Below are 12,484 nucleotides of genomic sequence, written 5' to 3'. Positions count from 1 at the left end.
ATCTGTGAAATGAGTGTTATAATAATTTTATGGACGTACTAATTTGCTTATGATCACAAAATGTTTCCTTTTATTGCATGTGAAATGAACAGATGCAAAAAGGTAGGAGCACTATGTGCTGACATGCTCCCAAATTGTCTGAGATTAGTCAATGCAGTCATCTCATCCAGAGCGACTTAAAAAGCTATGTAAGTGTATGTGGTAAGGCCGCATGAGCAGTACATGCAGAAAATGTCAGAACTCATCTGCGCATCTTTCTGCCACAGTCCGGCAACAGTATGATTAAGTAAGTGTTACAACAGTCATAAGTTCAACAGCCTCACAGTTCTTTCTCTGATGTGCCCCTCCCCCACACCTTCTTCCTCAGTGTCCAAGGGCGACGGCGACGTGCCGCCGTCCCCGGCCTCGTCCCACCACAGCAGCAACCAGGCGCCGTCCCTGACGGAGGAGAAGCGCACGCCGCAGGGCAGCCAGAACTCGCTGAACACGGTGAGCTCGGGCAGCGGCAGCACCAGCGGCATCGGCAGTGGCGGCGGCGGCGGCAGCGGGAGCGCCGTGGTCAGCACCGCCGTGCAGCCCTACGACGTGGAGATCCGCCGCGGCGAGAATGAGGGCTTCGGCTTCGTCATCGTGTCCTCCGTCTCCCGCCCCGAGGCCGGGACCACCTTTGGTATGCCCCCCCCCCCCTTGTTGTGACCTCACAGACATGCGCACACATTTAGGACACACACTGTACAATCTGTCAGAGGCCACTAGGCCGTGTCATGAAAACGGATTACTTCTTTGGTAATTCTAAAATTCAACTAGATTCATTCACTAGACACATATTACACCTGCCTAACACTGTGATCTCTCTATTTTAAATAACAATAAAAAAGTAAAAAATAAGTGATGATACCACCATTTTTGCAAAATATGCGATGTGTTTGTTTTAGTATATGTGGACTCCACAAAGCAGACAATGATTTATTTTGTTGTATAATATTTATATTAGGTTTTCTGGTGATGTTCAGGCCGTTTTTACATGATAATCACCGCAGATAAATCTGCTAATTACACTCCACAAGCAGTAGCAGCATAGTGCATTCAGTTCTATTGGTCACACTGTTTAAAAGGGAGCAGCAGGGATTGACACAAGCAAGGACGCGTGAATCAGGAATTTTCTTCTTCTGGCTTCCAAGAATGAAGTGGTGTGACACCTTAATGCGCTTCCCTGCGCTCCCTGTGTCCCTCTGCATGCACTGTGTCTGCCTGCTGCTGTGCAGTGTGCTCTGAACCTACCCCCTCACCCCCTCAAAGCTGTGGGGGGAGGGGCCACTCCTTCCCTCTCACTGTCTGGGGCCTCCGTCTGTCCAGCTCTGGGACGTCGCTACACTGCGTGCCTGTGGGGGTGCTGCCGTATTTGGACTCGCTGCTTCCCCTTAATCGCAGACGGGTGCTCAAGAAAAGTAAAATTCCCCCTCAAATGCAAAGTGGGAAAACGCTGGCAAGGACATTTAGTTTTTCGATTGCTCCGCTCGGGGACAGCCAATCGATCATCCGTGCTCAGAAAAGAGATATGAGAGGATTCTTGATTTGAATGGCGTCTCCTTCAAGGCGGGCGAGCCGCAGCTTTCAGCCTCCTGTCAGCCTGCTGCCCTTTCAGCGAATACCTCTCCTACACAAACACACCACAGCTCAGGTGCTGGCTGTTTCGTGTCGTAGTTCTGCAATTTCGTGCTTGCAAACATCATTTTACAGATCTCATTTAGACCAAGTGATGAAGGCAAAGGAACATTCAGTCTGGGAATTATGAAAGAACTGAAATCTGGCTGTGAAGTGAAGGTTCTCAGTAATGATTAACCAAAGATACTGAGACTGTAGGTACTGCTATAAATATAAATGTGGTAGGAAAAGGCCTGGGGGCTTGTTCAGACAAGCAGCATAAATAAAGAGCACCCACAGTTACTTGTGCACACATGTTTCGGCGCTGCCGGTGTCAGCATATTCATGGCATGGGTGATGCAGTGTTCTCATTAGGAGGATGCTTTGTAAATCCATCCTTTAGGAGCTGTCGCAGGGACCAAAAAATTCAGTTATCCCACCATCAAAGCTCCCAAGGTTGAAGAGCTGGCAATCGATTCACGTCCCAAGGGGAAAAACAAATTAGCCTGTGCCATTTTAGGCATCAGTGGTCATGAAGCAGGGTGTATAGTGGCGCAAAACCCGTCCGACCCACTGAGTTTTAACGAAAAGAAGTGCTATTACTCAAATGCATATCTGAGGGAACATGCAGGTTGACAGGGTACAGAATTTCTACAGATTCAGCACAGCTCTGTCACCCACCCCCTGCGTGTAGATGTAACCGGCTGTCATGTTCTTGGCCAGCGTTTTCCAACTGCGAGGCGGCAGGTCTGTGAGGAATAGTCTGTGGGCAGTTCTGCTTGGTGGCTTGGTGGATTAACCCTTAACCTTCTCTTTCCTCTTTCTTCTCCTGCCCCCTTCCACCTTTTGTTCCCCCCCACCCCCCAAAAAAACCCCCCCAAAAAACACAAATCTTAATTTCTCAATGTCACAACCACAAAAACAATGGTGATGCCAAAGCTGGAAACGCATGTGTGGCCATGCCCCACAAAATAGGTCGCATCATCGAGGGGAGCCCAGCTGACCGCTGCGGCAAGCTGAAGGTCGGCGACCGCATCTTGGCCGTCAACGGCTGCTCCATCACTAACAAGTCTCACTCGGACATCGTCAACCTGATCAAGGAGGCTGGGAACACTGTCACGCTGAGGATCATTCCTGGAGATGGTGAGGGTCACTCCGTTAAGTTGGGAACTCGTTGATCATGCGCCGGTAAAGTCTGTTCTGTAGCACACCACTCCTGTTTAGGTGCTTCTCCAGAGAGATGATTCTCAGGCTCTCAACAGTAGATGCAAAAATTAAGGAGGTTAATATTTTGGCTTACTTCACAAACTTGCTTCACAGAAGAAGCAATTTCTTGGCATTACAAGTGGTTTGGAGGAAGTGTTGTAAGTCATTTGCTGTTTAAGAGATTCACAGATATGTGCATGAATATAGTGTGTATGAGAAGTGTTTGGTGATTTTTCTACAGTGAGAAAAAGCAAGATGTCTGCACTGTACATGGCCATTTTACAAAGCATAAATAGGATTATTAGTGTCAGCAACTTGCCCTGTGCAGAGCAATGATGTATTTCAGCTCCAACAATTTTTTTTAATTAATGTGTTCTGATTTGCCACTGTTTGCCCTTTTGTGTTTGGTGAATCATTAATTAATCAATTGTATTGATTAGTCACTTTCAATATTTGATATGCAGATAACCTTCTTTGTAAACGAGGGTTGTAAGAGCTCAGCAGTAATCCCTTTCAACTGACTGAGCAAATTTTCATAGGTTTTTATTTTGGGGACAATGTTACACATACAGTATGTACAAACAGGGAAAAAGCAGAATGTGATCTCTGCTGGTAATATAGGTAAATAAGGAAAAAAGGTGTAGTAATACTACAGTAAAGTAGCGCAGACAGTTAGGGTTGAACAGAGAGAGTTTGGCCTGCAAAGGGTTTAAGTATGGGACCATTTAGAGGGCACACAATTTGCTAGCTGCCCACAGTCAATTCTAATTTGTTTCCGAAGATGCCTTTTATTCAGGGCAAACTCTCACAATGAGTAACATGGCCGCCTGTCAAAGCTTGTCTGGCTGTATGAAGCGTTCAAAGTTCGGGTGAATGCTTGGTATTCAGCTCTGGGAGATCTCTCTGGAGGGGCTCTCAAACGCTGCTTAATTAAGATGGGGGAAGGAAAAAAAAAAACGGAGAAAAAAACAAAGAGCACAACCATGTTAAGCTATGTGTTAAATAAACCATGGCAGTTTGTTTTTAAAAAATTAGATGAAAAGTAGCTTATTTTCTTTTGTTTTGGACGAATAAACATACACGAAGACAAAATTGGACTGTAGTGGTTTCGATAGAAATGTGAATTGTTTGTTTTATTGAAATGGTGTTTAATCCAAAGCCACACGGTTTGAGGCTTTCACAGAGGAAGTCAAGCTTGTCAGAGAACCAGGCAAATGAGGAATTAATGAGTCAGGCTGCTGCACAGGCTTTCTGGATGGATTCTCGATCCATGCTGAATTACAGTGAATGATGCGGAATGCATCATCCTGGCCTGTGGTGTAATGCAGTCTAATCAGGACACCTTTGCGGCTGCTGTGTTGTAGAGGAACATGCCAGGGGACACTGCCAGGACTGTGTAGCATCCAGCGTACCACTGTAATGGCTGAGGTGGTGACAGCAACTCTTGTCTTGTGTGAATTCTTATATGTCAACATATTGCAGGGGCTGGAAATGGTCCAGCGCATTAATTTTTGCTTGGGATATTTTCTGGACCAAAAACATGCAGCCATTCCCACCGAAGTGGAATGAGTGAATGCACACCCTATGCTGCAGCTGGCATCAGAAAAACTGTATTTGGATCATCACATCATGGTTGTCCATGATGTGACCACAGTCTCTGTCCAGTGGGCTGGAATCGAACAGGCTGTTTGGAGGAGCAGTGATTAGCCAGCAGGATCCAGGGAATGTCTAAAACCTTTGGGCTTTGGTTTTAAGTGGTGAATAGACAGCAGTATCTGACTGCAGGGGGAGTAGACAATAGGTTTAGCTCTGGATTGAATAGATTTTTGATTTTAGAGGAGAGAATAGTGTCTGTGTGTAAGAGAATAGTGTGGATTGAAGGGAAAGTGTGCAGCTGTGTTGTTGATGAGAATGTGACCTTGATAAATGACCTTGATAAGTATGTTTCAATCAAAATGGTTACACTCTATGCTGTGATAGAACTACTGAGTTCAAATAAAAAGGAGATTATATAAATATTGTGCAATACCAGTGTCAGACCACAGTTACAGTCCAGTCCTGGGCACTGCATTATAAGTAGGACATGAAAGCTCTTGGTACAGGGAAGAGCATCAAGACTGGTTCCAAGCTGGTTCCAAGAAGTGAATATGTATTTTAGGTTTGAGTAGCAGACCAAGCAAACATAAATTGAAAATATTTCAAGGAAAATTTCACACTAACATTTGGAAATGTTTTGAAGTGGAGTTATTAATATATGGAATAGTTTACCAGGATTTGTAGTAGGAGAGAGACCTGTAGAGTGTTCAAACCAAGCTTGACACACTGTTAGATACACTTTAGTTCAACAAGCAGAATGATGAGTCCAGATGTTCTTGCATATCCCTGGTTGGAGCTCTGTGATTGGTCATTTTCTGTGTACTCTTTGTATTGTGAAGATTAGAAAGCGAGGAAGCCCACAGGAAGTCTGTGAGAGAGCTGCTGTGATTTTGCTTGCTGCCTTGGTTATTCTAATCACTCTTGTTTCCGCAGAGTCCTCCAATGCATCACTGCTGACCAATGCGGAGAAGATTGCTACAATCACGACCACACACACAGCTCAACAGCAAGCGGCACCCGAGCCAAGGTGGGGGCCCAGGCAGTCTAACTTGGAAGGATGTGTGTTGTGGACGTGGATAATCTAACCTGATGATATAGGCTCTGTAGATGGAATAAATTACTTTATAAAAATCCCACTTCTGAAATTATGTCTTAAGAGTGCAATATTTCCTCACTTGCAGAATCACTGAAGCAGGCACATCGAAGTGTATGAACATGTATACATGACTGCTAAATACAATTATAATAATATGACTTTTGAGAGTATATATGCGTTCTTTTTTCAGGAACAATACAAAACCAAAACAGGAGTCATTTGAATTCAAAGCCCCGCAAGCACCTCCACCACCAGCTCCGACACAGGTTCCAGCCCAGGTAAAGAGCCCTCATCTCCCCTGTGTGCTGTGACCTCCGGCAGCCACTACCTTGGTTTAATGGTTCTCTGTTCCACTATTCAGCAACCATGAAGGACAGTCCTTTGTAAATCACCTTCACTCTTCACCACCTTGTTTTTTGGAATACATCTGAAGTCACCAAAAATGCCCAAAAAGCTTAATTTTGACTCAGTTGTTGCAATGCCCTTGCGATGTTCCTACAGGCTAGTCGCAGCCTAAAATATCCTAACGAATCCTAACAAATCAATTATTCATTTTGTCCTGAGCACTGAACCCTGTATCGATTATGTGTAACTTTCCTGGAGGTGGCACCTGTCCTTCGTGCTAAAACTACAAGTTCCTCACAAAATGGCAGTGTTAACTGTGTGAGTTGTTTTATTGTTAACTGTTTTGTGTATGTGTTTTTGTTTCCACAGGAGGCAGAGTTCTATTCAGTTGATCTTGAACGGGACAATAAAGGTTTTGGCTTCAGTCTTCGAGGGGGACGTGAGTACAACATGGACCTGTACGTCCTAAGGCTAGCGGAAGATGGGGCAGCTGTCCGAAATGGCAAGATGCGGGTATGTCAGATTCTAATATATAATTTTAAAAATGAATTTAAAAAATAATGCAGAATTCTAATATAGTTACATATTGATAGCAGTATTTTGTGCTTGTGTGCTTGAGCCTGATTGTGTGCAGTATGGTGTGCTTGAGCCTGAAGCCTGTTAAACAACGGGAAAGGTTTTGCTACTCCACTCAGAGATAAGGATGACGGTACAGTTAATTGCATGTCTGTAGGTCTGAATATAATATTAGGCTGTAAATGAGACATTCCAATATTTGTGCTTTCAGTGCAGTAGCTGCTGTATGTTCATGTGCTTTTCAATGTCACCATTCCCATCCTCGCCCAGAGTTGAGCTTGTTAGATGAGATATTAATAGCAACACTGTACAGCGAAGCATACAGAAGTGTCAAGAGGAGACCCATTTCGGTGGAGATGGTATTCCCCTGGCAGAGAGCGCTGACAGATTTGAACTAGGGGGGAAAAAGATTTCCGCTTTCTCTCACAGAACAAACCAACATTACTGGCAACAGGCGCCTTCTTCTTGAACATAACTGTGAATTTAAGAAGAATTCTCTGTGCAGTGGTGAGATGTGTTTTCCTGCTCCCTTACCCTCTCCCACATCTCGTAACGTAGGTCGGAGATGAGATCCTGGAGATCAACGGGGAGAGCACCAAGAACATGAAGCACGCCCGTGCCATCGAACTGATTAAAAACGGTGGGCGGAGGGTGCGCTTGGTCCTCAAGCGAGGGGACGGCTCCGTGCCCGAATATGGTGGGTCAATCTACGAAAACTTTCCCTTCTCTCCCGCCTTCACCCCCTGACATGCTCCGGTGACTTCACTTCCTGCGCACCAGGTCTTCTAGCTTCCTGCCATCTGGGTTCTGGGCTTCCCCGTTCTCTTTTGTCTTCTGCTTGCTTCTAAGCTGGGCTAGAGTATAAGGAGGAGCTGGGCAGGAGCCCAGCTCTGGCTGGAGGAGGAGTGGCATGTCCACTGAAAAAAGAAAAAAAAAAAGCAGAACAAGGAAGCAACATGATTGAAGTTTCTCAAATTGAATAAAACTTTATTGCTCCTCAGAATCTTTGCTGAATTATATTTTTAAGTTGGAAAGGCTTGACTTGCATTGCATTTCATGCGTACCAGTAAACCCTGAAATGCATTCTGTTTGATAAAGTGTGCTAGTAAATGAGGCATAATTTACATATTTATAATATTTATTGAAGGTGAATGTAAGCTACTGAATTAAAGGTTTGTCAAAGACATTATGGAATAAAGATCATCCTTATACTTTATACCGTTTCAGTGGAAAATTTATAATACTGTCTGTTATAGAGTTTAAGATCACAATCCTCACAAGTCATGGGTTTATTCTCACCCACTGTAATTGTCATAGATAACAACTAGTCTTTAGACTCAACTAATCCCTGGTGTAACCTCATATTTCCACATTCATTTATTAACTACGAAGTTAAATCATTTACCAGTATTTGTGCTTTACCTATGAAACCATGAATCGTTTCATTTCCTGAGAAAGAACAATGTGAATTGTTGCATGAAATGGTCATATTTACAGATCAAAAATGTTTTGTTTTTCTGAGTCCGTTTTTCCATAATATTTATGGAAATTTCATTTCAATTGTATTGTTCTGTTGCTTATCATGATTATCAAAATGCATTCTTTTTTTGGGGTAGTCACCATTTGTAGTTTCCATCCATGTAATTTCGTTAGACTAAGAATGTACTATGAACTGTTTGTCTTTCCTACACCAATATAACAGGTTGTATATTTTTATACCATTTTGTACTTTTTCACAATTTGACAGCCGCCAGTGATTTCATTGTGTCTGTGATGTAAATTGTTGATGCAGTGTTGTGTGTGCATCTCTCTGTGTGTCTATGGGGTTGTCTCTTTGCTGCTGGGCTGTTTGTTGGGTTCCAGGACTCTCTCTGTTACTTGCAAATTTTCACTCAAAGTTGGGGTGTTTCCTGGACAATCTTTCTCTTTGAAAATGAATAAATAAACACCTTTTCCATAAAAAAAGAAAAACCAAAGGATAATTCTTCTTTCTTCTGCTTATGTTGAGGATCTAAACCTTCTGCTTTTCTCTTTTTTTCTGTTTTTGTTTTTTTTTTTTTTCTCTCTCCTTCCCTTTTTTTCGCTGGTCTCTTCCACCTTCCTTCAGCGATGATAGCTCCTCATCTCGCTGCATGTATGAGAAATGACAAGCTGGGGGAGCCCTGTTTCTACCTTATGGGCCAAAATCAAACTACGGTTTGTAGCTGAAATCCGTCCCCTCGGTATCTGTGTGCTGTGGCCTGACTCACCTGTCACCTGTGCTGTGCTCCATGCAAATGAATCCATTCACCCAGAATGCACTGCAACCCCTCCTTTTTTTTACCAGCTGCCGTCACGCTGTCCCGCCAAAATGGATTCATACATTCGCTTCTCGCATTTGATCTCTGGGCCTGGTGTGTCCACTGTTGAAATGCGAAAGCCTACCAGTTTTTTGACCTGCTTTTGTTGTTATTGGACGTCGTTTACTGGCTTTATTTACTTCAATTTCTCAAACTTTCTCACCTCATATATGTATATATACGTACATGTACATGTATATGTATATATATAATATGTGCATACCTCCCCAATCTGTTTCTTCAGCTCTGTAGTCATTATCATTAAACTGCTTCCTAATCCAGTAATGGCAGATCCTGTAGATCCCGCCACTGCTGTAGTCATTGCTGTAGCGATAGAAAGCAACAGAAAGCAAGCATGTTCTAAATGTTATGCTTTCATTAGAATAAGCTGACACTTTTATCTTCCATTTAATCCACTGGAAATATGTGTAGTGCAAGACAAGAGGGAGGCTGAATACAAGGTCACGTTAAATCCAGTAAGCGTTTGCCATTGCAAGTTTGCTTCAGACTGCAATTTTGCTTCCAACTCGGTCTCATGCATTAACGCCTGTACCCCAACATCTCCATTTCGCAATGCGTATTTGCCTTTAGAAATTTCGCTGAACAAGCAAATTATATGTTTTATTAAAAGCTAAGTCACGTGGATGCTGAAAAGTATCCTTGTTAAAACATAAAATATATTTCATTCGGTTTAACAAATGTAGTATTTAGTCCATGACTTTGATTAACAAATCTACGCAAGTACTACATTTTTTTGAATTTCTAAAAGTCATTTTTCAATAATTTCGCAGTACTGTGATGTGTACAATTTGAGAAAAAAATGTGATACTTGCTAAATTGTTTTAAAATGTGTTTATTGCATTATTTAAGAATCTCTACCACATCAAAATTATTTTGATTTTGTTGAAATGAGCACACAAGTGTGAAGTGCATGGAAGTGCATGAAGTCTTGTCAAAATGCAAACATCAAACTTAATCAGTGCTTTAAAAAGTCATGCATTTCACAAACTCTGATAATCCCATCAATTCACAGAGTCAAGAAAAATATCTTTATTAATAAATTCATTTAAATACAAAGGCCAAATGGTTGTGTTGTTAGGGCACCTATGGCTTTGCTGAATTAAAGCATATCAATAGGCTACCTCCCAGTTAATATAAAATGTATGTCTAATTCAAGACTGAAATGAATTTTGACATTTCTGGAAGATGTCAATAAATAGTGTAAACTAACCCCAGGGTAAGTTTTTAGATGGCCCTCTCAAGCACAGGTTAAATCATCAGTCAGACTGATTTGTAAACTCTTGGAATGTTCAGCCATATACTTTTCCTTCTTGTGGCTGGACACCCTAGATGCCTTTTATGTAACTGCAATACAAGAGTGTTTTCTGCTAGCAGCTTTGGCCGCTCCACCAGTCCTCTTGCATTATTGCTTTTGGCTCGTACATACTAATATTTCACCATCAACAGTGCTGTTTCATTGAATTTCATTAAATCCAAATATTACATAATCGTGTTTGCTGATGTTAACCCAAAATCTGGCTTCTAATGTCGACTGCTTGGTTGTTGAACATGCAAGATGAAAGCACTGTCCACTCTACGAAAGATCTTAATTTCATTTACCCACAACCCCTTATGTATTGTTGCAGACGCCAGCAATGACGGCTACAGTCCCGCCGCCGGTACACAAAATGTTTCGGAAGTGAAAACCCTGCCACCAAACAGTCGATTACATGCATCATCGGAGTCCAGTTATCCACCAGATCTTCACAAACCATCACAAAATGAGGACAAGAGGACGAAGGAGGCTGCGGACAGAAGGGAACACGGCCGACACTCCAACCACCACCACCACCACCACCACCACAGCAGCAACCACGGGAGCCACGGCAACCATTCCAAATCCCGACACCGCTCCCCCGACAAGAAGACCACGCACAGGCGGCGAGGGAGGAGGTCGGAAGAAAGCGGCACGTCCAAACACAGCAAGAAAAGGGAGGAAAGCTCGGGCAGGAAGAGGGCGGAGCACGAGTCGCACCACCGGAGCCGGCACCACTCCCCAGAAAAGAGGCGGAGTGGGGCCAGGAGCTCGGAGAACACCCTGGACCGAAGACACGGGAGGAGGCACGACCGCTCCCCCGAGAGACGCCACCGCTACGCGTCCCCACGCCGCAGGAGCTCCCTGGACAGGTACAAAGACCCGTACAGATCACCGGAGCGGGAACGGGACTACTCTCCCGACAGGCGCAGAGCCAAGTCCATGGACTGGAGGCGGGACCTCTCCCCCGAGAGAGCGCGGAACAAGATGCCGGATAAAATGAGCAGGGAAGAGGGCTTCCTGAGGGAGCCCTCGGCCCCGGAGCCTGTCCCCAAGCCGGAGAGCTTCCTGAAGGAGCTGCCAGTCCCTGAACACAACTCCAAGGTTGAAAGCTTCCTGAAGGACATGCCTATCCCTGAGCGAGCCTACACAGAGGACAGCTTCCTGAGCCTGAGGGAAGCGGAGCGCGCCGAACGCATCTACAAGGAAGAGACGCTGCCCAGGGGCAGGACGCTCGACAGAGCCTTCAAGAACAATCACACGCTGGGGGACGCGTCGCCTGAGAGGAGCGACAGGGAGGAGAGGTTCGCACGAGACCGATCACCCGAGAGACGCTACAAAGCCGTTAGCCTGCCAAGAGAGTTGTCGCCCGACAGAATCCCCAGACGAGAGGACGTGGACACGCCCAGAATCAAGGAGTACTACAACACGTTGAAGTCTAGTTCCAGCCTCAGCTCCAAACCGTTCCCTGAGCCCAAGAGAAGGCCCTACAAAGAAAGCCACAATGACCTCAGCATCTGATCGAATGTCTCCGCTACTCTGCAGTTCTCCTCCACACATAGCCCTTCATATGTGGAAAAACATGGACCCTGGATACTAACTTATTGATTTGACATTCCTGTGTTCCCAGACAGTGTATCAGCAGAAGTACGATTTTTTTTTTTTTTTTTGGTTTGGTTGTTTTTATTTTGTTGTTGTTTGTTTCTTTTTTTCTTTTTTGTTAAGCATAATGCATTTATCAAAATTTTACAAAACAACATGAAAACAATTATGTGCCTAACAACACCATAAATGACATCTTTGTTTGATAAAAGACAGGCTTTTTTAATACCTGTCTTATCCTTTTTCCCCCCCAGAGAAACCATACATGCACCAAACAGCTACCGGTAACTGGTGTTCAGATATATGCTGTGCATGTCTTAAAGTTTTTGATGTCTTTTTTTTCCCCCAGTGCCACTGTTTTTTAGACATTTGACCAGAGTATAGCACAAGCCTGCATTTGTTTGTATATTTTTGAGAGTTTGCAGTATGTGTACATTCAGAAGTGACCATTTTAAAGAATGAAGGGAAAAATAAAAAAAATAAAACTATGATGGTAATGCTAAAAAATAAAATAATATATTCAAATTATCCTCTTAACCATTTGTTTAAATATTTATTTAAACATGGTCTGCACAGAGGTGAGCGCATTCTAATGTGTGTGTATGTGTGTGTGTGCGTGTGTGTGTGCATGTGTGTGTGTGTGTGTGTGTGTGTATGTGTGCGTGTGCGTGTGCATGTGTGTGGCGGGTGTACGGAGGGGTGTTCATAACCACATTAGTAAGTGCAGAGTTTATTTCTTTACCTATTTCTTTAGCTGCCTCAGCT

General features: G+C 43.7%; 1 protein-coding gene across 13 annotated transcripts in view; it reads left to right on the top strand.

Moving 5' to 3' along the window:
* The window catches only part of magi1b (membrane associated guanylate kinase, WW and PDZ domain containing 1b), a 133,865-nt gene extending 122,087 nt beyond the window's left edge, over nt 1-11,778 (top strand). For 8 of the 13 annotated variants that reach the window (XM_036530258.1, XM_036530255.1, XM_036530260.1 and 5 more), the window contains 7 exons: nt 368-670; nt 2,584-2,787; nt 5,380-5,473; nt 5,733-5,820; nt 6,257-6,400; nt 7,022-7,160; nt 10,449-11,778. In XM_036530258.1, coding sequence (XP_036386151.1) covers nt 368-670; nt 2,584-2,787; nt 5,380-5,473; nt 5,733-5,820; nt 6,257-6,400; nt 7,022-7,160; nt 10,449-11,638 — 2,162 coding nt within the window. In that variant the 3' untranslated portion in view covers nt 11,639-11,778. Of the gene's footprint in view, nt 1-367; nt 671-2,583; nt 2,788-5,379; nt 5,474-5,732; nt 5,821-6,256; nt 6,401-7,021; nt 7,161-8,570; nt 8,660-10,448 lie in introns of all 13 variants that reach the window. The other 5 variants (XM_036530263.1, XM_036530261.1, XM_036530259.1 and 2 more) reach the window with 2 other exon arrangements.
* Nucleotides 11,779-12,484: the final 706 nt, after the last annotated feature.

The sequence above is a fragment of the Megalops cyprinoides genome, chromosome 6, assembly GCF_013368585.1.
Source record: "Megalops cyprinoides isolate fMegCyp1 chromosome 6, fMegCyp1.pri, whole genome shotgun sequence".
NCBI classification, from domain to species: Eukaryota; Metazoa; Chordata; class Actinopteri; order Elopiformes; family Megalopidae; genus Megalops; species Megalops cyprinoides.
The sequence above is the reverse complement of the archived record's forward strand: the minus strand, read 5'-3'. Positions and strand labels throughout refer to the sequence as shown.